A 27,555-nucleotide genomic window follows, 5' to 3' on the forward strand; every position below is an offset into this window, starting at 1 on the left:
TATTATGAGGATTAAATGAGATAAAAGAAGTAAAACATTTTTCAAAGTTCCTAACACACAGTGAGCACATAGTCCACAAATGGTTATTATTATGCTTTACATTGGTTATGTATGCACACCTCATTTCCCCTTCTGTTTTACACATTCCATGAGAAAGGAACAGCACATAGCACACATTAGCTTCTAACAAAGACAGAGTGAATGAACAATTTAATATATAAATGGAAGTACTGTGGCTATCGTTATAAAAAAATGGCACAACTTATTATAAATGCCTATAAGATAGTATGCACTACTGAGGAATACATTATTTAAACAGTGGATCTCCTATTTACCGTCATCATTTAGCAGTTAGAAAATTAATGTAGTAGAGAAACACTAGCCGGGATAGCAATAATGAATATTGGATGTTCTATATTGTATTTGCGGGGGTTCTAGAGGCTTCTGCCTCCAAAACTAAAACTAAAACCGGCGAGGCGCGGTGGCTCACTCTTCTAATCCCTGCACTTTGGGAGGCTGAGGCGGGAGACTCACTTGAGTACAGGTGTTCGAGAGCAGCGTGGGCAACATGGCATATGTCTCTACCGGAAAAAAAAAAAGTCCTGGAAATAAAGGCACCGCTTTTCTGAAGAGAGATGTTAAGCTGTTCCAATTTTAACATATCCTTTGCTCTGCACCTGGAGAGGCAACACAGGCTCCAACAAGCTCCGTGCGAGACGGCGTCCCTCCGTTCACACACCCCAGAGGGCTACTTCCTCCGGAAGTGGTTACGGCCTTAGTGGATCCGGGTAGGTGCGCACAGGCGGTCGCCGAGGTTCCAGGTCTTTAGCGTGAGGTGCCGTAGGTGTGCGGGCCCGATCAGAAGCCGCAGGTAAGTGAGGCTCAGGGATTGGCGAGGTGTTTCAACCGGATTGTGCGTAGGGTGCAGGAGGTTTTCAGTGCGGACCAAGAGAGGTCGTGGAGTGGGGGGTGTCATCGTGTGCGGGGGCAACTGAACCCCGCAGTCCCCGAGCAGGTTAGCCCTGCCCCTCTCCCCGCCCTCCTCCACTCCAGGTGCGGCCTCCTCGCCCCCTCTCCCACGGCGGTTCTGCACTCTGGTGTGCTAAGAGCGCTCTCACCGCCACCCGCAGTCTCCCACGCCCTCTCCGGGCCTGCTGCCTCCGACCCCCTTTTCTCGTCTACTCTTGGCCCAGTAAGCCAAAAAGGATGCTCCGCCTGCAACACCTGGTAACGCCTCGGGCGCTGAATGTTTCACGCGTCCACAGCTACAGTTTCGTTCCTCGATTCATGGGGACCTATTTTCCCCAACCCCCACCCCGTTACCATCCTTTTCTTTCCAGACAACACCCGCTGCTCTAGGCCTTGCTGGGACCACCTTTTCGCTTTTCACATCCCTGGGCTAGATCAAAATAAATTTATTACAAAATTGACACCTGCTCATTACAATTCAAACAAACCTAAACCTTTATAAGCTTTTGATATTCTTTTGGACTCAGACTCTTTGTGTACCCACTCCTTGAAAACAAAATTATTTATACTTTTTTTTAGTTGTATTACAAGGATAGAAGGAATCGCACAGAAAGGTTTTGTTAATTATCGGAATTAGGACATGCTGGAGAAAGGAAGTTTAATGGGGGAAGGAATGATTAAATTTGGTCAAGTTGAGGTTGTTTCACAATTTTGGTTTTGGTTGGTTGGTTGGTTGGTTTGTTTGTTTGTTTGTTTTGAGACAAGGACTCACTTACCCGGGCTATAGTGCAGTGGAGTCATCATAGCTCAGAGCAACCTCAAACTCCCGAGCTCCAGCAATCCTCCCGCATCAGCCTCCCAGAGTGCTAGGATTACAGGCGTGAGCCACCGAGCAGGGCCTACAAATATATTTTTAAAATATTTATTTTAGTTATAGTCTGTCATACAATCTTTTTTTATTCTGTATTTTATTATTTTTAGTAGAGATGGGGTCTCGCTCTTGCCCAGGCTGGCCTCCAACTCTTGGGCTCAAGCGATCCTCTCGCCTCAGCCTCTCAAGTAGCTGAGATTACAGAAGGAGCCAACGTGCCCCTTTATGTCCATACAATCTTGTAAAAAATTTTAAACGAGACAGATTCTCTTTGATCTAATTTTTTCCATCTCCATCTTTTCTTCTTTACCAGTCCCTTTCCTCAAAGTAAGAACTGTTGTCAGTTTGGGGTATATTTTTCTACTTCTTTTTCTTTGCATTTATTGATAAGTGTGTGTACATATAAGATATATGTTTGTAGGATTTCGTGTTAAACTTTTACAAATGTGTATTTTTACAAATACATTATATTGTATGTATTCAGTAACTTAACACTTTATGGGTAAAAATGGGTCATGGAATCTTTTATCAATACATTGAGATCTACCTATTCTTTGTGCAAGCTCTGTAAGTTCCATAGTACGTGAGATTCAATAGTTTCCGTGTTTCCAGTTTTTCACAGACAGGGTGTGGCAGACAATATTCTTCCACATGCCTCGGTGTGCCCATGTGAGCATTTTTTTCTTTTAACATGTTAAAAGGAATGAGTCAGCCCCAGGGAGTGGAGGAGACCCCCTGTGAGCATTTATTAAGGATAGATACCCAGTGGTGGAATTGCTGGGTGGGAGGGTGTGGACATTTAATAATGCCATACTGCCCAACAACATTGTATAATAATGCCCATTGCCCCCATGCTCTTTTAAACTTTTGATGGTATCAATCTCTTGTATTTTTGCCAATCTGGTGACTGGAAAATGATTTCTCATCACTGTTTTAATGTGTATTCCCTTAATTACTAGTTAGATTGAACATCTTTTCATGATTTTTGGGCACTTGTATTTCCCCTTTTGAGAAATGTCTCTTTTTATTGGATTGTCTTTTCCCTATTGATTTATAGTAGTGTTTTTTTTTCTGGTTTTTTAATTTTTATTTATTTATTTATCTTTGAGACAGGGTCTCATTGTGTTTCCCCAATCTAGAGTGCAATGGCATAATCATAACCCACTGCAACCTTAAATTCCTGGGCTCAAGTGGTCCTCCTACCTTGGCCTCCCAAAGTGCTGGGATTACAGGCTCCAGCCATGGTGCCTGGCCTATAGTAATGTTATATATGTTCTGGATTTTAATCCTTTGTTATTTATATATGTTTTAAATATTTACTCCCAATTTAGTGCTTACTTTTTAAAGTCATTGCTTTTAACCATATGACATGTTTGTTGAAACAGAGTTTTAAATTTTTTCATATCTTGAATTTCTGGTCAGTGATGGTGGCTGATGCCTATAATCTCAGCACTTTAGGAGGCTGAACCTGGAGGATCACTTGATGGTAGGACTTTGAGACCAGCCTGGGTAACATAGTGAGACCCTCATCTACAAAAAAAAAAATTAGCTGAGTGTGGTGGTGTGCCCCTATAGTCCAAGCTCCTTGAGAGGCTGAGGTAAGAGGGTTGCTTGAGCCCAGGAGTTTGAGGCTGCATTGAGCTATGATTGTGTCACTCTACTCCAGCCTGGGAAGCAGAGCAAGACCCTGTCTCTAAAAAAAAGAAAGAAAGAGAGAGGGAGAAAAAAAAAATAGAATTTCTACATTATTATTATTTGCCTCCTGTTCGTGTTTTAGATATAATTTTCCTTAATATCCCTGAATATTTTTACTTTAAAGTCCTTTTTAGAACTCAGGTGTGGAAATCTTTGATAGCTGTAGGAAGTATTTTTATTCACTTTAGAGTTTTGTTTCGTTTTGATTCATTTGTGAACCCTCTTTTAGGGATTGGCCTTTCATGAAAGTCCTGCATGTTTCCTATGTGGTAGAAACATACAAAACAATTTTTATGATTAACTTTACCTGATTTCAACAGAGTTTACCGATTCTGAACCAGTTTTAATTTATTGTTTTGATTGATACAATTTTATATCATTAAGAGAGCCCTGGGAAACTGCCAGAGGGCAGGGGGTTTTCTGGAGTGAGGATAGTGATAAAGATGGAGTATAGGCCGGGCGCAGTGGCTCACGCCTGTAATCCTAGCACTCTGGGAGGCCGAGGCGGGTGGATCGCTCAAGGTCAGGAGTTCGAGACCAGCCTGAGCAAGAGTGAGACCCCGTCTCTACTAAAAAAAAATAGAAAAAAATTATATGGACAACTAAAAATATATATATAGAAAAAATTAGCCAGGCATAGTGGCGCATGCCTGTAGTCCCAGCTACTCGGGAGGCTGAGGCAGGAGGATCGCTTGAGCCCAGGAGTTTGAGGTTGCTGTGAGCTAGGCTGACGCCACGGCACTCACTCTAGCCTGGGCAACAAAGTGAGACTCTGTCTCAAAAAAAAAAAAAAAAAAAAAAAGATGGAGTACAGAGAGTATGAAAAGGAAAAAATTAAAATATTGCTGTTTCATGTGGAAATTTATAGCAGTTATTTTAGTTTGTGGGCACAGAGATTTTAAGTGGTACACTTTTTAGGGGAAAACTTGTTTACAAATAGATTTATATTCTTCATATGAACATATTTTTGCCATTTGTTTTACAGATTGTGGGATTAGTGATTTGCTTTCCTAAACAGTAGAAAAGTTGAAGATGTCTAGACAGAACTTAGTGGCTTTGACAGTGACCACCCTTTTGGGTGTGGCTGTAGGGGGGTTTGTCCTCTGGAAAGGCATCCAGCGCCGAAGAAGTAAACGGAGCCAAGTGACCCAGCAGCAACAGCAGAAAGTGCCAAGCAGTGGAGAGCTGCCCCCTCCAGAAGAGCACCAGCTGCACGCCAGTGCCCCCAGGGCCTCGTGGGAGGAGAGGATCCTCAAAGCCAAAGTGGTGACGGTGTCTCAGGAGGCAGAGTGGGATCAAATCGAACCCTTGCTTAGAAGTGAATTAGAAGATTTTCCAGTGCTTGGAATTGATTGTGAATGGGTAAGTTAAAAAGCAAAAATTTTTAAAAAATCTCTTCTGCTTTTCTGACTAGGGGCCTTGGATGGTCAAGTAGAGAATAAGATTAAAGGAGAATTAGCTTGTTCTATACTTACTCTTAAGTAGATTTTGCAGGAGAAGTGGCTGCTCTTCTCAGGATAGGGAAGTGCTTACAATTATAGACTCTGGAGTCAGACAGACCTATATGAGTTCCATTTTCACCATTTATAATTCTGTGAACTTGGACAAGCTGCTTAACCTGAGTTTCAATTTACTTGTTTGTAATATGATATAATGGTACCTACCTCCTATGGCTTTTCTAAGGATTCAAATAGATTACCCCTGTGAAGGCTTCAACACAGTTTTAACAGATAGTAAATGTTCCTTAAATGTTAGCCCCTATTAATATTTCCAATAGCATTGTTATAAGAATGCCGTGGAGAATATAGTTAAGGGGGTGTATTTAAATGGGAATTCTTATCCCAGGAATGGGGGGGGAAAAAAGGGAATTATTACTCAAATTAGTATTTAAAAAGATAACAGTTAACATTTGAAACATTGTTTATGCTGTACGCTATACTGTTTTGCTTGCATCATCACATTTAATTTCACAATACAGATATAACTCAGAGATATTACAGGTTTGGTTCTAGGCCACTGGGATAAAGCAAATATTGTAATAAAGCCAGTCATGTGAGTTTTTTGATTTCCTAGTGCATACAAAAGTTATATTTACACTGTACTGTAGTCTATTAACTGTTCAATAGCATTATGTCTAAAAAATGTACATAATTTCGTTAACAAATAGCTTATTGTTAAAAAATCCTAATGATCATCTGAGCCTTCATTAAGTTGAAATCTTTTTGCTGGTGGAGAGTCTTGTCTTGATATTGATGACTGCTGACTGATCAAGGTGGTGGTGGTTGTTGAAGGTTGTTGGAGTGGCTGTGGCAGTTTATTTATTTATTTATTTTTTGAGACAGCGTCTCTTTCTGTCACCTCTGCTAGAGTGCAGTGGTATCTTCATAGCTCACTGCAACCTCAAACTCCTGGGCTCAAGCGATCCTCCTGCTTCAGCTTCCCGAGTAGCTGGGACTACAGGCACATGCCATGACACCTCGCTAATTTTTCTATTTTTAGTAGAGACGCGATCTTGCTCTTACTCTGGCTGGTCTTGAACTTCTGAGCTAAAGGGGATCCTCCTGCCTCGGCCTGCCAGAGTGCTAGGATCACAGGCATGTGCCACCATGCCCAGCCCAGTTTCTTAAAAGAGGACAACAATGAAGTTGCCACATCGATTGACTTCCTTTCATGAAAGATTTCTTTCTAGTCTCTACTAAAAAAAAAATAGAAAAAAAATTAGCCGGGCAACTAAAAATAGAAAAAATTAGCTGGGTGTGGTGGTGTGAGCGTATAGTCCCAGCTACTCAGGAGGCTGAGGAAGGAGGATTGCTTGAGCTTAGGAGTTTGAGGTTGGTGTGAGCTAGGCTGATGTCACGGCACGCTAGCCTGGGCAACAGAACGAGACTCTGTCTCAAAAAAAAAAAAAAAATGAACCCATTTTATTCATGCATAAAACACAACTCCTGTAATCCTAGCTCTCTGGGAGGCCGAGGTGGGCGGATTGTTTGAGCTCAGGAGTTCGAGACCAGCCTGAGCAAGAGCGAGACCCCCATCTCTACTAAAAATAGAAAGAAATTATACGGACAGCTAAAAATATATATAGAAAAAATTAGCCGGGCATGGTGGTGCATGCCTGTAGTCCCAGCTACTCGGGAGGCTGAGACATGAGGATCGCTTGAGCCCAGGAGTTTGAGGTTGCTGTGAGCTAGGCTGACGCCACGGCACTCACTCTAGCCTGGGCAACAGAGTGAGACTCTGTCTCAAAAAAAAAAAAACAAAAAAAAAAAAACAACTCCTTATTTATTCAAGTTTTATCATGAGATTGTAGCATTTCAGTCACATCTTTAGGCTCCACTTCTAATTCTATAGTAGTTCTCTTGCTGTTTCCACCATATCTGTAGTGACTTTCTCCATTCAAATCTTTTTTTTTTTTTTTTTTTTTTTTTTTGAGACAGAGTCTCGCTCTGTTGCCCGGGCTAGAGTGAGTGCCGTGGCGTCAGTCTAGCTCACAGCAACCTCAGACTCCTGGGCTTAAGCGATCCTACTGCCTCAGCCTCCCGAGTAGCTGGGACTACAGGCATGTGCCACCATGCCCGGCTAATTTTTTTTGGTATATATATATTTTAGTTGGCCAGATAATTTCTTTCTATTTTTAGTAGAGACGGGGTCTCACTCTTGCTCAGGCTGGTCTCGAACTCCTGACCTCGAGCGATCCACCCGCCTCGGCCTCCCAGAGTGCTAGGATTACAGGCGTGAGCCACCGCGCCCGGCCTCCATTCAAATCTTAAACCCATCAAAGTCTTCCATGAAAGTTGGAATCAACTTCTTCCAAACTCCTGTTAATGTTGCTATTTGGACTTCCTCCCATGATCCACAAATGTTCTGAATGGCATCTAGAATGGTAAATCCTTTTTATAGAGTTTTAGTTTACCTTGCCCAGATCCGTCAGAGGAATCATTATCTATGGTAGTTACAGCCTTACAAAATGTATTTCTTAAATAATAAGACTTGAAAGTTGAAATTACTGCTTGATCCATGGGCTCCAGAATGGATGTTTTGTTAGCAGGTATGAAAACAACATTAATCTCCTTGTACATCTCCATCAGAGAGCTCTTGGGTGACTAGGTGCATTGTCAATGAGCAGTAATATTTTGTTTTGTTTGTTTGTTTGTTTTTGTAGAGATGGGGTCTCACTCTTGCTCGGGCTGGTCTTGAACTCCTGAGCTCAAGTGATCCTCCCGCCTCGGCCTCCCAGAGTGCTAGGATTACAGGCATGAGCCACCGTGCCCGGCCAAGCAGTAATATTTTGGAAGGAATCTTTTTTTCTGAGCATTAGGTCTCAACAGTGGGCTTAAAATATTCAGTAAACCATACTGTAAACGGAAGTGTTGTCATCCAGGCTTTGTTTTTCCATTTATAAAGCATGGGCAGAGTAGGTTTAGCATAATCTTAAGGGTTTTAGGGTTTACAGAATGGTAAATGAGCATTGGCTTCAACTTAAAAGTCACCAACTGCATTAGCCCCAACCAAGAAAGTTAGTCTGTCCTTTGAAGTTTTGAAGCCAGGCATTGACTTCTCCTCTTTAGCTGCTAAAGTCCTAGACGGTGTCTTCTTCCAATAGAATGCTGTTTCATGTACATTGAAAATCTGTTAGTTAGTGTAGTTACCTTTATCAGTATTCTTAGCTAGCTCTTCTGGGTGACTTGCTGCAGCTTCTACATCAGCACCTGTTGCTTCTCCTTTGCACTTTCATGTTATGGAGATGGCTTCTTTCCTTAAACTTCATGAACCAACCTGTGCTAGCTTTCAACTTGTTTTCTGTAGCTTCTTCACCTTTCTCAGCCTTCATAAAATTGAGGAGAGTTTGAGTCTTGCTCTGGATTAGGTTTTGGCTTAAGGGAATGTTATGACTTTTTTGATCTTTTGTCTAGACCACTCAAACTTTATATCAGCAATAAGGCTGTTTTGCTTTATTATTGTTTGTGTGTTCACTGACGTGGCACTTTTACTTTCCTTCAAGAACTTTTCCTTTGCAATCGCAGCTTGGCTAACTGGCACAAGAGGCCTAGCTTTCAGCCTGTCTCAGCTTTTGATATACCTTCCTCACTAAGCTTAATCATTTCTAGCTTTGGATTTAAAGGGAGAGATATGTAACTCTCCAGATGTCAAATGGCCCATGGGAGGCAAAATCACTCTCATTTGAGAACTACTATTTGAGAACTGGAAAATTTAGGTTATAGCCCTGGCTTTGCCATGCTCTCACCATATTTGGTCAAACTGATTTACCTATAAGCTCTAAGTTTCCTCTCCTAAAAAGTGAGAAGGATTGGGATTTATTGGGTGCTTAATCTGGGTTCCAGGGATAGCTTTAGGGAATCTTTAATCCCTTGAAAACATACGTGAATTTTGTATGTAAACTCTTGTGGGGATAACATACTTAGCTTTCAGCATTTTCTCAGACTTATCTATGATCCCCAAAAGATTAAACCCAGATCACTTTTTTCTTTTTCTCTTTTTTTTTTTTTTTTGAGACAGGGTCTCTCTGTCGCCTGGGCTAGAGTGCAGTGGCATCACCATAGCTCACTGCAACCTCAAACTCCTGGGCTCAAGTGATCCTCCTGCCTCATCCTCCTACCTAGCTGGGACTATAGGCACACACCACCACGCCCTGCTAATTTTTCAATTTTTTGTAAAGATGGAGTCTTGCTCTTGCTCAGGCTGGTCTTGAACTCCTGGCCTCAAACAATCCTCCTGCCTCGGCCTCCCAAAGTGCTAGGATTACCAGCGTGAGCCCCCACACCCAGCCTCAAACCTAGATCATTTAATATATAAAATTATTTTTATGTCTTAAGATGTAAAGACCCTAACTTATGCCCAATATATATTTTTTTCATTTATGACTAGAAAATGCTGAGAAAGCACTCTGTGCTACCAGAATTTATTATATTAGCAGGTACCATTTATTTACATTACTGTGTTTCCTACCTCTTTTAAAAAATTGGATTTTAAGCTGAGTGTAGTGACTCATGACTATAATCCTAGCACTTTGGGAGGCCGAGGCGGGAGGATCACTTGAGCCCAGGAGTTAGAGGTTACAGTGAACTATTATCACACCACTCTACTTCAGCCTGGGTAACAGAGCAAGACCCTGTCTTTAAAAAAAAAAAAAAAATGGGCCGGGCGCGGTGGCTCACGCCTGTAATCCTAGCACTCTGGGAGGCTGAGGTGGGCGGATCGTTTGAGCTCAGGAGTTCGAGACCAGCCTGAGCAAGAGCGAGACCCCATCTCTACTAAAAATAGAAAGAAATTATATGGACAGCTAAAAATATATATAGAAAAAATTAGCCGGGCATGGTGGTGCATGCCTGTAGTCCCAGCTACCTGGGAGGCTGAGACAGGAGGATCGCTTGAGCTCAGGAGTTTGAGGTTGCTGTGAGCTAGGCTGATGCCACGGCACTCACTCTAGCCTGGGCAACAGAGTGAGACTCTGTCTCAAAAATAAAATAAAATAAAAAAAAAAAAAATGGATGTAGAGACCATGATAAGGTAACTGAGTCATGTTACCTGCATATACATTAGAGAGTCTTGATAATGAAGAGTATGTTTATCATTTGGCACTCTACTCCTTGGCCTTTTTTTTCCTTCACCTTTAAAAATCAATATGTTTCATATGACTCTGCCAGTGTGTGTTCCAGAGCTCCTCTGTGTCAGCTGGTCACTATTTATGGACTGCTCATATTTCAGGCCCTGGCGTTTGGCCCTCGGTGACTTTTGTTCAGATTGCTGCTTCACAAAGTCTATTGCATTTGTTAGTATAGGCTCATCTATAGATTTAAACCAAAATCTGGTCAGATGCTCCCTTTGGGAAGTTAAGGATGTGCCTCTTAGACTTTTTAGCCACAGTTTTATGTTTTGCTCACTGCTGTGCTAGAGTGTGAACTGTGGGCCCTGTCTTCCTCTGTTGCAGGTGAATTTGGAAGGCAAAGCCAGTCCTCTGTCACTTCTACAAATGGCCTCCCCAAGTGGCCTTTGTGTCTTGGTTCGCTTGCCCAAGCTGATCTGTGGAGGAAAAACCTTACCAAGAACGTTATTGGACATTTTAGCAGATGGCACCATTTTAAAAGTTGGAGTGGGCTGTTCAGAAGATGCCAGCAAACTCCTTCAGGATTACGGCCTCGTTGTCAGGGGATGCCTGGACCTCCGATACCTAGCCTTGCGGCAAAGGTGTGGTTTGCATGAGTGCTGGGATTCCGGTAGCTGTGGGGCAGTTATTTTAGCAAGATTTGTAAATTACTGGGACTCAATAATGAAACATTTGAAATTCTAGATATCTAGAAGCTTCTGAGATGCATATTGAATTTGTGAGGAGACATTCCAATTTCTGAGAAAACTTTAGTTACCTAGAACTGATCTTTTTGGAGGAAATATTAATAAAATGTCTGTGTAAGCTATATGTTATAAACTGATGGCCTCACTGGCTAAATTAGAGCTGCAGATGTTTTTTGGTTTTATTTTTTTCGTGTATGATATTTTTAGAAAATTTTATTTTAAATCTGGAAGATTTAATGTAAAAATCTGTATTTCTGGCTTCTCTAGAAAAAGTAGATGATCCGACTACACTGAATCCATAATTATAGATGGCAGCAGTTTGCTGGGCAGCAGCTGGCCCCTTTAGATGAGCATGCTCTGTTCAGTTTGCCAGAGTCCCCACACTCCCATCAGAACCCTGACTCCTCAGATAAGCATTTGCATTTGCAAACCCTGCTGTAGGCCAAAAATGATGGTACATCTAGCCCTTGTCTTGGTGGAAAAGAGATTTCCCTTTCTCGTAGAACTCTATTCTTATGGAAATTCTGTTTCAACTTGTTTTTTTTTTTCCAGAGGGGGTGGTCACAATTACCTCTTTATGTGTATGTACAGGTCCTCATTTGTAATAACATGGACTGAAACAGCCTCTCACCCTGCCTCAAATGACACAGACACTAAAAGTTTGGAGGATTTGGTAAACTAAGAGAAGGCCTGATTAAAATCTGTGTTTATCATAATTTTTTAGTATAAAATGAAATTTTATTTTAGTTTGTTAATTTGGCTTATATAAATAAAGCTCTTATAAGTGAAATATAAATTTTGTCAAGTAATACATTAAAATATTGCTGTAAAAATTAAAACTCTATAAAAAGTATTTGTATTATAACAGCAAAAGCTTCCTTTCATCAGGCCCTCCTTCCTTTGGTACCACCTCTCCAGCAGTGAATAAAGCAAATTACAGAACAAAAAATGAATACCAAATACCACATCTACTCTTCCATCTAACCATCTGTTTATTTGTGCATAGAAAAAGTGTGGAGGGGCCACACATACTGTTAAGAGTCGTTATTCCTGAAAGTTGAAAGTGTGTGTGAAGAACTTTCCCTTTTCACCCATTGTACGTCTCTGTTGTTTGAATTTTTTTTTTTTTTTCTTGAGATAGAGTCTTGTTCTGTTGCCCGGGCTAGAGTGCCATGGCATTGGCCTAGCTCATAGAAACCTCAAACTCCTGGCCTCAAGTGATCCTGCTGCCTCAGCCTCCTGAGGAGCTGGGACTACAGGCACATGCCACCACACCTGGCTAAATTTTTTTCTATTTTTAGTAGAGACGGGATCTTGCTCTTGCTCAGGCTGGTCTCGAACTCCTGACCTCAAGCAGTCCTCCCACCTCAGCCTCCCAAAGTGCTAGGATAACAGGCGTGAGCCACCATACCCGACCTCTATTGTTTGAATTTTTAATAATAAACATTCATTACTTTTGTAATTTTTAATGAAACAAAAGTTTTATGTCTGCCCCATGTCCTTAATTTCTATTAATTGAACCAAGACCTTATGTATTTTACCTGTGTCTAGACCTTTTAACTTTTTAGTCTGTGCTGCCTTTTGGGGATGATGAGATCCATTGATTTACTGCTTATTTTATGAGGAAAGACTTCTTTTTGTTCATCATTATAGTGATTTCACTTCCTGCGGTACCTGGGGGAGCAGAGCATGTTGTAACAATGACATGAATCTCCGTCTCCAAGCTTCCTGCTGTACAATTTCTAGACTCTCACTTGATAACCAAGAAGTCAGCTCTGCTTTTGTAGACTGATGTTTCACTTTTATCTCTTGTTTGGAGTCTCCAATCTTTGTACAAATTAATTTTTTACTACCCTACATCAATTTCTTTTCTTTTTTTTTTTTCACTTGCTTTTGAACTTGGACAAGCTGCATCAATTTTAATCAGAAAGTGTTTGAAGAGCGGAAAGGATAGGTTATTGTTGGTGTTACTGTACTTTAACTTTCTTGATGAAAATAGCATTATCATTTTTTCAAATTTGAAAAGTCATATACAAACACTATCCAGGGGCATTTAGGTTGTTTAAAATTCTTTCTTGGCCGGGCGCGGTGGCTCACGCCTGTAATCCTAGCACTCTGGGAGGCCGAGGCGGGTGGATCGCTCAAGGTCAGGAGTTTGAGGCCAGCCTGAGCAAGAGCGAGACCCCGTCTCTACTAAAAATGGAAAAAAATTATATGGACAACTAAAAATATATATATAGAAAAATTAGCTGGGCATAGTGGCGCATGCCTGTAGTCCCAGCTACTCGGGAGGCTGAGGCAGGAGGATCGCTTGAGCCCAGGAGTTTGAGGTTGCTGTGAGCTAGGCTGACGCCACGGCACTCACTCTAGCCTGGGCAACAAAGTGAGACTCTGTCTCAAAAAAAAAATAAAATAAAATAAAAAAAAATAAAATTCTTTCTTATTATAAGTAGTGCTGAATTGAAGATCCTTTTATGTATACTCTTAAGATAAATTCCTAGAAGTTGAATTGCTGGATCAGAGAATTTTCATGTTCGAATTTTTCTTTTTCTCCAAGCAGAGACTTCAGTGGCCATGTTCAAATTTTTAATAGCTATTTATTATTAAACTGTTTTACATAAGGGATATAATGAAAATGTATAGTTCACAAATTTTAGATGAGACTGCCTGATTATTCATGCTCCATTAATACTAGATATAGTTATTTTAAAAATCTTTACAATCTGACAGATAAATTATCTATCATTTTCTTTGACATCTAGTGATGTCATCTGTCATCTGTTTACTGGCTATTTATATATCTTTTTTGATTTTCTTATTCATGTTCTTTGCCCGTTTTTGATACGTGATTTTGTTTATTTCTTGTAGAAACAATGTGCTCTGTAATGGGCTTAGTCTGAAATCACTCGCTGAGACTGTTTTGAACTTTCCCCTTGACAAATCTCTTCTACTTCGTTGCAGCAACTGGGATGCTGAGACTCTTACAGATGACCAGGTACTTCTTATCGGGGTAGTTGAAGAATGGAAGAGTCATTGCTTCTGAAGTATAATCGTTTTTAAAATTCAAATCTTCAAAGATGATATAAGTATTTGGTGGGAGGTGCCTTAAAATAGACTCATTGTCTGGTGTTACTGAACATAATTGGTCTACAATAATGTATATGCCATTTAAATAAAAGAGTAAGAGTCTTCTTTATTTTTTTGAGCATTTGCTATATGCCAGACATTTTAGAAAATGCGATTTTTTCCATGAATACAAACACCTAATTTTAAAAAACATAGTGTTGTTATAAGACTTATTTTAAGGAACAGTAAAGTAGTTCCCTGCATTACCTCTCCCCATTCTAATTCTTCTTCCTTCTCAGAGGCATCTACTTTCATTTCTTTCTGGTATTTACCATTATATTTCTAAGTTAGATGTATGCATTATTCTTTCTTATTTGTACGTATTATCTTTGACTTCTTACTGCAGAAGACACGGTTTAGTACTCTTGCAATTCCTCTACCCCCAAACTCTTACTCCCTTCCCCATCCTCCCAAAATAGGTAAATCATCATTTTTATCAGGTTTAATATCCAGTATTTATGTTGATATTATTTATACCTGAGCCACAGAGTAAACTGCAGTTGCTTTTTTTTTCTTATATATACTTTTTATTTTCCCAGAAATAATAATTGGTGTTTTGTTTGCTTAGTGTTCTATATACCTATTGTTTCAACCCCAGACTCTTTACTAGAGCTGTAGATCTCCTCTTGTCTAGTGTGGATGTGCATCAGGTAACTTACGGTTTGTTTCATTTTCCCTTGGAGCCATCTCTCCCAGAACTGTCTGTCACCCTGCCCCCGTCATGCTGCCCACCTCTCGTCCTGGAACTTGCATTTACCATCAGCCTGGGAATTCTTTTCAACTCTTTTCTGTAGTCAGTCCTCTGCTTTCTAAATTAAGTGTCTTTTTCCTTTCTTGAGTTGGTAGAGTACATTCATAGTAGCTTCCTGGAAAAGGGAGGATAGGAAATTAATTTATGACACGCTGTATGTCTGAAAAGGTATTTGATTTCCCTTTCTTAACAATAGTTTGGTTGACTATAGCATTTTAGAGTAGAAATCATTTTCCTTCAGAACTTCTTGTCTTCTAGCTTTCATTGGTGTTGAGTATGTGACCTGTTCTTTCTGGAAGATCTTATTTTTATCTTAATTTTTTGAAATTTATGATGATAATACATGAGTGTGGGCCATTTGTCATTCATTGTATTAGAATTCAGTAGATCCATTCAATCAGTTTCAGTTCAGGGAATTATACTCAGATTACTTCTTTGAAAATTTTCTAGACTCCTTTTGGTTTCTAGAATTCATAATTTTTTTAATTGGACTCCCTGAATTAATCCTCTAATTTTCTTTGAAAAATATTTTCTCTCCTGTTTTCTATTTCTGTCTGTTTTTACCTTCTAGCAAATTTCTTCAAGTTTATATTCCAATTTTTTTATTGAATTTTTAATTATTTGTATCGTATTTTTAAGTTATAAGAGCTTCTAGGTCTTCTCTGAATATTTGCTTTTAAAATAGCTTTCTATTTTTGTTTAATAGATGTAGTATCTTCTCTTAAGGTATTAAAGACTTCTGAAGTTTTCTTCTGCTTCCTGCATTGCCTCTTTTTCCTCTGAGTTCCTTTTTTTTTTAATGTTCGCTTTGGTCTTTGTCTTTCACATTAAAGGTTTCTCTCAAATGTTTAGATCCTTGGCTGTCCCTTCATATTTAAGAAGGAGACATTAAAAAGCTGAGTGAATCCATCAGCTGATGAATGGATGTTGTATAGCTAGCTGTTCAATGGAGTATTACTCAGCAATAAAAAGATACATACTACAACATGGACGAATCTTAAAAGCATTATGCTAAGTGAGAAAAGCCTGTCACAAAAGGCCAGATGTCATATGAATCCTTTATGTGAAATGTCCAGAATAGGCAAATCTATAAAGATAGAAAGTAGATTAGTGGTTGCCTAGGGCTGGGGGAAGTGAGGGATGACTGCTAAAGGATGTTAGGTTTCTTTTCGGGGTAATGAGAATGTTCTAAAATTGTTGTTGGTAATGGTTGGACAACTCTGTAAATATACTAAAATCCATTGGTTTGTATATTTTAAATGGGTGAATTTTATTATATGTAAATTATATCTCAATAAAACTTTTAAAAAAAGGAACCAAGGCACAAAGAAGTAACTTATGTGGGGTCACAGCAATGAAGGGTATTTAAAGACATTAAGATATTATCTTATTAAAAGATATGGCAGGTCATTTCTTTTTCTTTTTTCTTTTTTCTTTTCTTTTAAAGATAGGGTCTTGCTCTGTCTCCTAGGCTGGACTGCAGTGGCATGTTCATCACTCACTGTAGCCTCCAACTCCTGGGCTCAAGTGATCCTCCCACTACAGCTTCCCGAGTAGCTGGGACTACAGGCATGTGCCACCATGCCTGGCTAATTTTTTGAAATTATTTTTTGTAGAGACAGGGTCTCACTGTGTTGCCCAGCTGGTCTCAAACTCCTAGCCTCAAGCAAGCCTCCCACCTCAGCCTCCCAAAGTGCTGATATTACAGGCATGAGCCATTGCGCCCAGTCTGCAGGTCTTTTCTGATTGACAGTCATACAGGCCTCTTATCATTTCAGCTATTCTAGAGGCTGACTACCCCCAAAATGAATTTCATGCACTAATTGTCAGACGTTTGTTAACTACCCTCCCCCGAAACTTGAGAGAAATCTGCCTAGCAGTTTGAGAGCAGATAGAAAGAAACTTCACTGATTTATATTGATTTAAGATTTTCCAGCATTTAGAGTAAGTCATTTTTTTAGCTATTCTAGTTAAAAACATAGGGAACATGAGAGTTAATTCTACTATTTAATTTACTTTTTATAGCTTAAAATTTTTCATGATAAAAAGTTTTAAATACATGGTGCGTGGGTTATTGTACATTTTGAATTAGGACCCTAAAAGTTGTGTGTATCTTTGTGATTGACTTTGAAGTTGCTCTCTCTGGTTTGCCTTCCACATTCCACTGATCTCTGACTTTTTTCTTCAGGTAACTTATGCTGCCAGGGATGCCCAGATTTCAGTGGCTCTCTTTCTCCATCTTCTTGGATATCCTTTCTCTAGGAATTCATCTGTAGAAAAAAATGATGACCACAGTGGCTGGAGAAAAGTCTTGGAAAAATGCCAGGATGTGGTAGACATCCCATTTCGAAGCAAAGGAATTATCAGATTGGGAGAAGAGGTTAATGGTGAAGCAGCAGAATCTCAGCAGAAGCCAAGAAGTAAGAAGTCTAAGGTCGATGGGATGGCACCAGGCAACCACCAAGGGAGAGACCCCAGAAAACATAGAAGAAAGCCCCTGGGGGTGGGCTATTCTGCCAGGTAACTGAGTTGTTTCCTGTCTAGTAAAAAGTTAGTGGCCCAGCCTTCAGCAAAGGGTGTGATGCTTCACCTTGGGTCTGGGGAGAAGGCTTGTGAGGAGAGCAGAGGCTCTGCAGGGGTTAATTTTACTTTTCCTTTCCATCAGGGACATTTGGACTATCCTTTGCTTTATTTGTGTATTTTTCTCCTTTTTCCCTTCTTTTACTTTTTTATTTTTGGCAATTGGAATGGAAATCAGGAGAGCTTAGCCTAGTTTTGCACTGACCCTGATGTGACCTTAGGCCCATTACTTCTCCAACTGGAAATGGGGGTATAATTATTATTCCCTGCTTATTTCAGGATAGCTTTGAAAATGAATAACATGAAGTACCTTATGCTTTTCAGGAGAAAGGTATCATTTGGTTTTTTGTTCATATGGTATTTGGATATTTAGAACAATATCCAGCTCTAAGAAAATGTTATCTCTAGCCAATGAGAATATTCATGTATAATTTATACCTCTATTATAGGAAGATGACTAATAAGTATTTTGGAGCAGAAGTTTGGTCCCTGTAGCAAAGTGCCTTTAGGAATTGGATGATTAAATTGAAGGAAGTATTGCATGTGAGCCAGAAATAAATCCAGGCCCTCATTACTTTAGCTTGAGCTTTAAAAATTTTAATTTACTTTGTTTAACCCAGTGATTTGGCAGTTTTCTTGTTGCTCTGCTCCTGTTTGTGTTCACTGCAGAGCTATGTAAACACTACCCAGCTCACTCCCTAAGGTCCCAACCCATAGGTATAAAAACTAAAGACATAAACTAATTCATTTTTAGTTCTGTTTCTTAGCCTAATGCAGGTGGAGAATTAAACATGGTTTCTTACTCTGTTTTTTTTTTCCATAATTGGTATGTTTGACCCTAGTGTTGAGAGAATAGTTCGAGTCACTCAAAAGAGAATAAGGGAAGGCAACGGACACCTTGACTAACAATTAGCTTTCAGTGTGAGATCGATGTCTCCATTCCTTGCAGAAAATCACCTCTTTATGATAACTGCTTTCTCCATGCTCCTGATGGACAGCCCCTCTGCACTTGTGATCGAAGAAAAGCTCAGTGGTACCTGGACAAAGGCATTGGAGGTGTGAGATTCAGCTGTCTTAGTTTCTCTATAATTAGATGCATGTGGGTACTGGCTGGAATAGGAAGTGAGATAGGGAAGAGGATGGATAGAAGAAGGCAGGAAGACCTTGAGACACATGGGACCAGGTAGTCACAACCCAGAAATAGTGTTCTCTGCCAGGACACCGCGAAGAGCAGTTGGGGAGGTGCTTCTTCCTGGGGTGGGCTTGGGGTCGGGGGTGAGGGGAACATCAGACGCTAATGCCTGTTCTTTTTTCTAAGAGCTCGTGAGTGAAGAGCCTTTTGTGGTCAAACTACAGTTTGAACCTGCGGGAAGGCCTGAATCCCCAGGAGACTATTACTTGATGATTAAAGAGAACCTGTGTGTAGTGTGTGGCAAGAGAGACTCCTACATTCGGTGAGTGCGGTTTGTGTTGGGCTGCCCGATTGTCTGCCCCAGGTGAGAGGTGCCTTTGTAGCCACATGCAGAGCCCTTGGAGGCCTTGGTTGAGTCTGCCCACTTTGGCTGAGAGGCCTGTCCGTAGGGAGCAGGCCAGTTTCCCCACGAGCTTCAACACTCTGCCTGGCCTTGCTATAGTGACCTACCCCTCCTGAGCCATGCCTTAGTTTCTGGAATACAAGACTATTCTCAGTAATAGTCTGCCATGGAGAGTGGTTCCCTTTTGCTCATGCGGGACCGAAGACCAGTAGAAGCTGTGTCCTTATAATCCTCCCTTGACTGGCTCACAAGCCGTCTGAGTCTTGGTATTGTTCGTGGAGTGTCCAGATGACCCGAAGGCTGCTCTGTGCTGTGATACGATTTCACATCAGGGTCCCACACAGTGAAGGTGAGGCTGCCTAACAGGCCTGCGTGCCCCAACACTTGGGCTTTGTTCCTGGCTTCTGTGGAGTTATTCACTTTCCTCCTTGCTTCCCCTGCAGCGTGAGACAAAGAGTTGTCACTGCTGAGAGCTTTTCCTGACAGCTTAGTTCTCCTTAGAAAATAATGATAGACCTTGGTGAACTAGGGAAATAGTGCCAAAGTAAGAGATTCCTCAGATGAAGGACATTGGCTTGTTCAGGTCCCTGGGCTTTTTTGAGAGAATTGTTGTCCAGATGTCAAAGGCCACTAGAATGTCTTTTCATTTCTCTGAGACTTCATTCTGGGAGCACAGCCTTCTCAAAGGTTGTTATTAACCTCTCCCTATCCCTGGCCTTCCACTGAAGCCCGACAGCAGGAGGTCATACTTCAAGGAGAAAGGAACCTAGGACACAGATAGGTAGGGAGGAGTTGAAGGCGCATGTAGGGCTGAGAGTGGAATAGGTAAGTGTTGCCTTTATGCAATCTGTGTGGGGTGGTGGTGCCCAAGCCTTCTCAGTCATATTAGGCCCAGATTAGAATCCCAGTAGCCTGTCTCCTAGCTTCATTTGTGTTCTGTCTTGTATGCCACTGAATGAGCACTGTTTTCCGGGTGTGCTCGTTCCAGAAAGAATGTGATTCCACATGAGTACCGGAAGCACTTCCCCATTGAGATGAAGGACCACAACTCCCATGATGTGCTGTTGCTTTGCACCTCCTGTCATGCCATCTCCAACTACTATGACAACCATCTGAAGCAGCAGCTGGCCAAGGAGTTCCAGGCCCCCATTGGCTCTGAGGAGGGCTTGCGCCTGCTGGAAGATCCTGAGCGCCGGCAGGTGCGTTCTGGGGCCAGGGCCCTGCTCAACGCGGAGAGCCTGCCTGCTCACCGAAAGGAGGAGCTGCTGCAAGCACTCAGGGAGTTTTATAGCACAGACACAGTCACAGACGAGATGCTGCAACAGGCTGCCAGCCTGGAGACCAGGTACCATTTACACTTGTGGTCAGTGAAGGGATTGGGGAGTAACCCAGTGAGTGACATTAACCCTCATTACTTTATAAGACTGCTTGCCAGGGAGGGGGCATTAGCTGCTTGCAGCACCTGGCTCATGCTCAGTCCATTAGGTGTCTAATGGTATAAGACACCATGACGGTAGAATAGAATAATCTACTTCAGAATTTCCTTTCCGAGGAAAGAAAAGGGATGGGGGAGAAGAGGGGTTGCTAGGTGACTTACGTCATCAGTAACTGCCGTTCTCCTCTCGCCCCTTTTTAATAAAAATAAAAAAAAAAAAAAATAGAATTTCCTTTCCATAGGAAATTTGCTTTTTATGAGGTGTTTGTCCTTGACCCTTGAAAGTCATATGCTAAGTCGAGTCATTTTCATGATTAGCATGAGTGCAAATGCAGTGGAATTGCATCTTATATATTCCATGCAGAGGTAAATCCTAAAGTCGGCACATGAAGTGAAATAATAGTCAAATAACATCCTCAAATCTCTGAAATTCCCCCATGAAGTATAGTACAGTTGTCCCTTGGTATGGGGGATTGGTTCCAGGACCTCCCTTGGATACCAAAATCCACTGATGCTTAAGTGCCTGATATAGAATGGATTCAGATGATAAGAACTCTGGGGCTTAGTTTTGCTTCCCAACTGTTACTTTTTTCAGTAGTACTAGGGGTTGAAATAAGTGAACTGGTAAGTTCACAAAGCCCTGATAGTGATGCTCATTGCCTATAGGGTTTTTGTTATCAACTAAATATAAAAAAATAAAAACTTTAATTGTAGCAGCAAATATTTCTTTTTTTCAAAACCAAAAATGTTTATTTCACTCATGCTACTGATCTATCACAGATACTGTAAATATTGAGCAGATATTTATGAATACACTTGTCTTACTGCACCAAGCTAATAAACTTTACATAAATTGCCTTCATTATTTCTAATAACAACCTGATTAGGTAGGATTTGGATTTCTTACTGGTTAACTGCTAATATTGTATCTTACATTTTTCAAATTTTCAAAGTTAAAAAAATTTATTATTGCATTTTATCCCACAACTATTCTGTGAGGTTGTAGAATAGACATTACTTTGTAAGTTTTTTTTTTTTATTATTTATTTTAGAGACAGGGTCTTACTCTGTCGCCCAAGCTATAGTGCAGTGTCATTATCATAGTGTACTGCCTTCTCGAATTCCTGGACTCAAGTGATCTTCCTTCCTCAGCCTCCTGAGTAGCTGGTTCTACTGCACCACCTGCACCACCACATCTGGATGATTTTTAAATTTTTTTGTAGAGACAAGGTCTCACCATGTTGCCCAGACTGGTCTTGAACTCCTGGCCTCAAGTGATCCTCCCACCTTGGCCTCCCAAAGTGCTAGGATTACGGGCATGAGCCACTGCACCTGGCCTTCTAAATTTTATATTAGATACCTTGAGGTTTAAGGCAAGTAACTTGCCAAGGTCATATTACAAATTAGTGAGAATGGCTCCTTTGACCAATTCCCAAATATGTTTCCTAAAACAGCTAAATCTCTCCATTTCAGTACCAGACCTTTCTAACAAATTCATCTTGCTGAATTGGATAGATGGATGCTGGTCTTGGGACTGAGAAGAACAGCTGTTTAGAGACAGATAGGCAAGTTAGTGGGAAGCTCATGAGCTAAATAATATGTCTACAGATACCCTGAGGGCACTGACACTGCTAGGCTGGTGGGAGTCCTAGGGGAGAGGATTGAAAGTAGGGTGTGGATGTAGGGAGAGGAAAGAGTCTGTGCAGGCAGGGTACTTCCTTGAGGAACGTCATCATTATTCACAGGGGCTGAAAGCACTGTTCACGTGGCATCAGAGCAGTTTTTAAGGCCTCTCTGTTTAGTCGGGAAAGAAGCAGGGATTCATCTTCTTACTCAGCAGCATCATTTGCAGAAATGAGCAACCACAGTAGCATTTCATGGTGACTGAAACACTTCTCATCGATGTGGTTTGGCTTTTGTTTTGTGGGAAAGAAGGCACTAAAGAAATGTGCCAACTTGCATTTTACATTCAGGTATTACCCTACGTTGTGAAAAACTGGAACATGTGGGCTGATGTAACAGCCTCATATAAATACTGAGTATGGCTCAGAATGGATAACTTAAAAGAAAGGGTAAGCTGGTCACTGAAGAACCTTGGAATAAATAAGACATTCAGCTAGATGGTAGGGCCTCCCGTGTGGGGCCTGAGCATTATGCAGTGACCTTCGCATAGGTATAGCTCAGAACCCCAAATGCCTCCTGTAGGATTGGGAGTTGTATGTTCAAACTCTAAAAAGGGGCAGAGATAACAAAGAGGATTTTTTTTTTTTTTTTTAAGACAGAGTCTCACTCTGTTGCCCAGGCTAGAGTGAGTGCCATGGCATCAGCCTAGCTCACAGCAACCTCAAACTCCTGGGCCCAAGCAATCCTTCTGCCTCAGCCTCCCGAGTAGCTGGGACTACAGGCGTATGCCACCATGCCCGGCTAATTTTTTCTATATATATTTTTAGTTGTCCATATAATTTCTTTCTATTTTTAGTAGAGACGGGGGTCTCACTCTTGCTCAGAGCTGAGCTCAAACGATCCGCCCGCCTCAGTCTCCCAGGGTGCTAGGATTACAGGCGTGAGCCACTGTGCCTGGCCTGAAAGAGGATGTTTTGAAAACATTCAAGTAACTAACCCTTTAGGAGTCTAACAACCTCCTCACATACCCTTGCCCTGCAGCATTTGAGCTGTCTGTGAGACCGTCCTGTGCTTGTTTCCCTCAGACCCTTTGTACTTCATATCTTGACAGGATTTCCAATGAAAACTATGTTCCTCACGGGCTAAAGGTGGTGCAGTGTCACACCCAGGGTGGGCTGCGCTCCCTCATGCAGTTGGAGAGCCGTTGGCGTCAGCACTTCCTGGACTCCATGCAGCCCAAGCACCTGCCCCAGCAGTGGTCAGTGGACCACAACCATCAGAAGCTGCTCCGGAAATACGGGGAAGACCTTCCCATCAAGCTGTCGTGATAGCTGCTTTCCTCCCAGGTTAGGACAGGTGGGAAGCTGGAGCCAAGGCTGAAAAGTCACCTCTTCCTGTTCTAATACGTCATTGTCAAAGCCTGAGCGATACAACTCAGAATACTGACTTATATTGATACTAATTCCAGGATACTTCTGATGGAGCAAGGCTACTGTTTTAAGGGGAGCTTATTATGATTTTGGACTTTAATTGGACAGTGTCAGTATCCTTTTTTTCCTCTCTTTTTTTTTTTTTTTTTTTTTGTGGATAAGAGAGGCCTTGGCCTTTGTTTGTAATCTCCCTCTTAATGAAGAATTCTCCCTGAAGTGCTTGTTAAGACTCTCAGAAAATGTTTTTAATATATTTCTTCCCTGTCTAGTATGTTGGTTTATCTCTAACAGGGGCTGTCCAGAATGTTAATGTAATCAAGTTAGGAGGGGAGAAAAACTTCTTCCAGAGGTTAGAGAAGTGAACAAGGAGTCAGATTTATTTTCCTAATTCAACCTCATAATTACAATTTCTTTGGCTCTCTGCTCTCCCATAACTCATCTGGTTGGGATCCATCCCATCTGGGTCACTTCAGTTTATTTCACATTACTTGAAAATGCTGCCCTTTACAAATCCAGGACCAAAGCAGCACTTCTGCCATGTGCTTCCACCCTGACACTGGAGGAAATCCTTTTCTGGAAATGAGCCTTCAACCTGGGTGGGGCAGAAAGGACCACAGACACCACCTCCTGATAGAACTCTGACCATCTGCTCAGCTTTTCCTTTTGTGCTGTTTGTTGCCTGCTTGTTGCACTGCTCCTGCCCAGAACTGCAAGGTTTTCAGCTTAACCCCTTTCTGAGGGGAAGATTATCTTTTCTCAGAATCAGTATCATCTCCTGTTAGTGTTCTGTATTCCATCAGATTTGCAATACTGACCTCTTTTAAGTACTTAATTCACTTCCGGAGTCATTTGGTCAGGTTGCAGTGTGAGGACTAATTCATCTCCTCTGAAGCCTGGGACACCGGGATTAGTTATTATGCTACATTAGATGTTCATAAGGGGGATGGTGTTTCATTTTCAAAATGTTAGGCCACCACTTTGAGTGTGAATTCAACTTATTAGTGATTAGTATTTTTTCTTAAGTATTAGGAAAACATTCTTATTTTACAAGATCTTAACAAGCTTAAAAAAGAATTTTATAACCAGAATCCAACAAGAGCTCTATTTTGGAATTGTGCCCAAGTCGGTGATGTTGCTCTAACGTTGATAAATAAAACTTCTTCTAAGCACAAGGCTCACTGATTGTAAATGTAAAAATTTTCTTTATAACTTTATAAAACTGGTAAATATTCTTGGGAGAGGAGCTATTTAGCCTACAGTCCCTGCCTCTTGGCAGTGCCATGATGTGTGTACACAGATACACCACACACAGTGCACCACAGGCCATCAGCAGTGCATGTCCTGGCCTTAATTTTGTTCCTCTGCTCCTTCGTCCCTGCTTGTCTTCAAACAGTCATAGCTGGGACCTAAACTAGAAATCCTTGAAAACAAATAGTACCAGCTACTTTGGGGAATGTAGATTCAATGTACAGGTTATTATGGGGCCTATCCTAGCTGTGTGGTGTGGAGCCCGGGAGTGAAAGAGAGCCCTGGTACTTGGTTGTGGTAACAGTCAGGCTTGCCACAAGGTGGCACTCGGAGATTTGTTTTTATATTCATCCCTGAGCGCTAAGCAACCATGGTTACCGAACATATGACTTATGTTTCAAAATTTGCATAGCTCATTTTGAGTCATTTTGATAGCTTTACAAGAAAAACTTTTTCTTTTAAACAAGAGAGTTGGGCTGTTTCTTTCCCTTTCCCTCCCATTCTCGTGCTAAGAGGCGAGAAACACTAAAGAGGTAAGTTAAGTGGTAGTGGTTGCCATGGGAAGACGGAATAGGTTCTCCAACAGAGCTTTCTGCAGGGCCCAGCAAAATAGGTCCAGCAGCAAGGTCGAGGAAAAGGCTAGACTGTGTCACACAAGATTTCTCATCCTTTTCAGGAAAGAGTTACTGTATAGATTTGAACCTTTTTATTCCCTGAGTCTGCCTTGAACTTTCGCAGCCTTTTCCTAAGACTGACAGTTGCCATCTTAAATGAGAAATTTTAGGGTGGACATGTTTTAAAATATCTTTTTTTTCTGATAATAAAAGTAATGTATGCTCATTAGAGAAAAGTCTAAAGAATAAGAATCATCCATCTTCCCTCCATTTAGAACAGAGCTAAACTTTGCTGGTGTATTTATGAATTTCCTTTCAGTATTTAAAAATGAATTAATATATATAATATTTAAACAAAATGGAGGATTATACACACACACACACACACACACACGTTGGTATCCTAATTTTTCTCCCTCACTTAACATGGTATCACAAATAATTTCCTGTGTCTTTCAATGTTTAAAAATAGATTTCTAGTGGCTCTGCCTTATTTTGTCCATTCCCACACTGTTGAAAATTTTGGCTTCAGATCCTTTGTTATTTATTGGTGATGCCATGTGAATTTTCCTGTGTATATCTCTTTGACACTATCTTTTTTTTTTTTTTTTTTTTTTTGAGACAGAGTCTCACTTTGTTGCCCAGGCTAGAGTGAGTGCCGTGGCATCAGCCTAGCTCACAGCAACCTCAAACTCCTGGGCTCAAGCGATCCTCCTGCCTCAGCCTCCCGAGTAGCTGGGACTACAGGCATGCGCCACCATGCCCGGCTAATTTTTCTATATATATATTTTTAGTTGTCCATATAATTTCTTTCTATTTTTAGTAGAGACGGGGTCTCGCTCTTGCTCAGGCTGGTCTCGAACTCCTGACCTTGAGCGATCCACCCGCCTCGGCCTCCCAGAGTGCTAGGATTACAGGCGTGAGCCACCGCGCCCGGCCGACACTATCTTTGATAATTACTTTAGAATAGAGTCCTAGAAATTGGATTGTGAGGAAGGAACTGGATTGCTGAGTGAGTAAAAACTGATATCACCTTTTAGGAATGAAATGCTTCTCTTTGACCCTTAGCTCCAAGTGCCTGGTGCCTTCACGGAGCTTCTGTGTGCGTAGCAGTGAGAGGACAGTGTCATGGCAAGGGCCTCTCTGCACGCGCCCTGATCATCATGTTTGTGGGCACTGCGTCTCTTCTCGCTTCCTTTCTGTCATTCATCCTTATTGCCTCATTTCCCTGTTGTAGTTGATGTGTTTTATAAACACTGTGTTTATTTTAAAATAAAAGTGTAGGTTGGTCTGAGTGCAGTGGTGCTTACAACTAATTGATCACACCCAGTTACAGATTCCTTTGTTCCTTCTCCACTCCCACTGCTTCACTTGACCAGCCTTTAAATGAAATAAAATAAAATAAGATAAAAATGTAAATTAAAGGTTATAAACAGATTTTTTTCCTGATAAGCAATTAGTGATTTGCCATCCTAAGGTGAGTGAGGCACAACATTCAGCGATCTGTTGCTGCGTAAGAGTGCAGCCGTAAGTTACTTATTCTTATCCATGTCACGGATGGAGATCAGATGACAAAATGTATTCTGTTGAAAGAAAGCCACTTTAATCCCTCATTTTAGACTCTTAGGAACCCAGCAGGCATAAAGAGCTTTTGTTCACCTTCCTATTCTGTCTGTTTCTTTGGGGCCCTAACGTTTGGCTATGAGTTAAACCCTTAGTTTACCCTGCCTTTCTGAGTTTTTCATTCATTCATTTATCCTTTCTTCCTTTATTTTTCTCTTCATTATATCTCAGCCTTATGAGAGATATCATTTTTTCATTTAAAGGAGATATTTTCTCATTTTGCTAATTGTTACGTATTTTAAATGAATCCTTTTTTCTGGTCTTTTGTCTTTTCTATTATAAGATGGCCGTTTTTAGAGTACCTAATCCCCTCAGGAATACAGTGAGAATCAGTTTTTCTTGGAGGAGATAAACTAACAGAGAGTATAAGAATGATTCTTGCTATGATTAACTCTGGATCTGAATAACATGAAAATAATACATAATCCCCAAAATGCTTTTATTTTGGAATTCAGCTATCCTTTTTAGACATTCACCAAGTTGCCCCCGTGTGCGAGAGTTGGGTGGCTTCTGCCTGTTTCAGTCCTAGAGCAGTTTTGCGTCAGGTGATGGAGCAGAGCTGTGACGTGCAGCCACATGGCCCATGTTTTCAAAAGGACCTATTCTACCAGCCTACCAGGAGATGCATTAGTCACTCCCTTTGCTTGAGGCACCAAGGCCCTGCTTAAATGCCAACATGTTATTTGGGAAGGTGGGAAGTACATTAGACCATTGTTTGCTTCTAATCAGCTTGTCTGGCAGCCT

The 27,555-nt window shown here is 41.1% G+C and overlaps 1 protein-coding gene across 2 annotated transcripts; it reads left to right on the forward strand.

Annotated features, from left to right (window-relative positions):
- Positions 1 to 807: 807 nt before the first annotated feature.
- Positions 808 to 24,447, forward strand: EXD2 (exonuclease 3'-5' domain containing 2). 2 transcript variants are annotated; one of them, XM_069465071.1, is made up of 9 exons: positions 808 to 871; positions 4,521 to 4,897; positions 10,485 to 10,741; positions 13,715 to 13,841; positions 16,912 to 17,243; positions 18,253 to 18,359; positions 18,622 to 18,757; positions 19,827 to 20,183; positions 23,008 to 24,447. In XM_069465071.1, the coding sequence occupies exons 2-9, from the start codon at positions 4,568 to 4,570 to the stop codon at positions 23,222 to 23,224; spliced, it is 1,863 nt and encodes a 620-aa protein (XP_069321172.1). In that variant the 5' UTR covers positions 808 to 871; positions 4,521 to 4,567; the 3' UTR covers positions 23,225 to 24,447. The 2 variants fall into 2 exon arrangements, with proteins under 2 accessions (XP_069321172.1, XP_069321173.1); XM_069465072.1 differs by having other exon boundaries at positions 19,827 to 20,037; positions 23,008 to 23,073.
- Positions 24,448 to 27,555: the final 3,108 nt, after the last annotated feature.

Source organism: Eulemur rufifrons, chromosome 2, assembly GCF_041146395.1.
Source record: "Eulemur rufifrons isolate Redbay chromosome 2, OSU_ERuf_1, whole genome shotgun sequence".
Classification (NCBI taxonomy): Eukaryota; Metazoa; Chordata; class Mammalia; order Primates; family Lemuridae; genus Eulemur; species Eulemur rufifrons.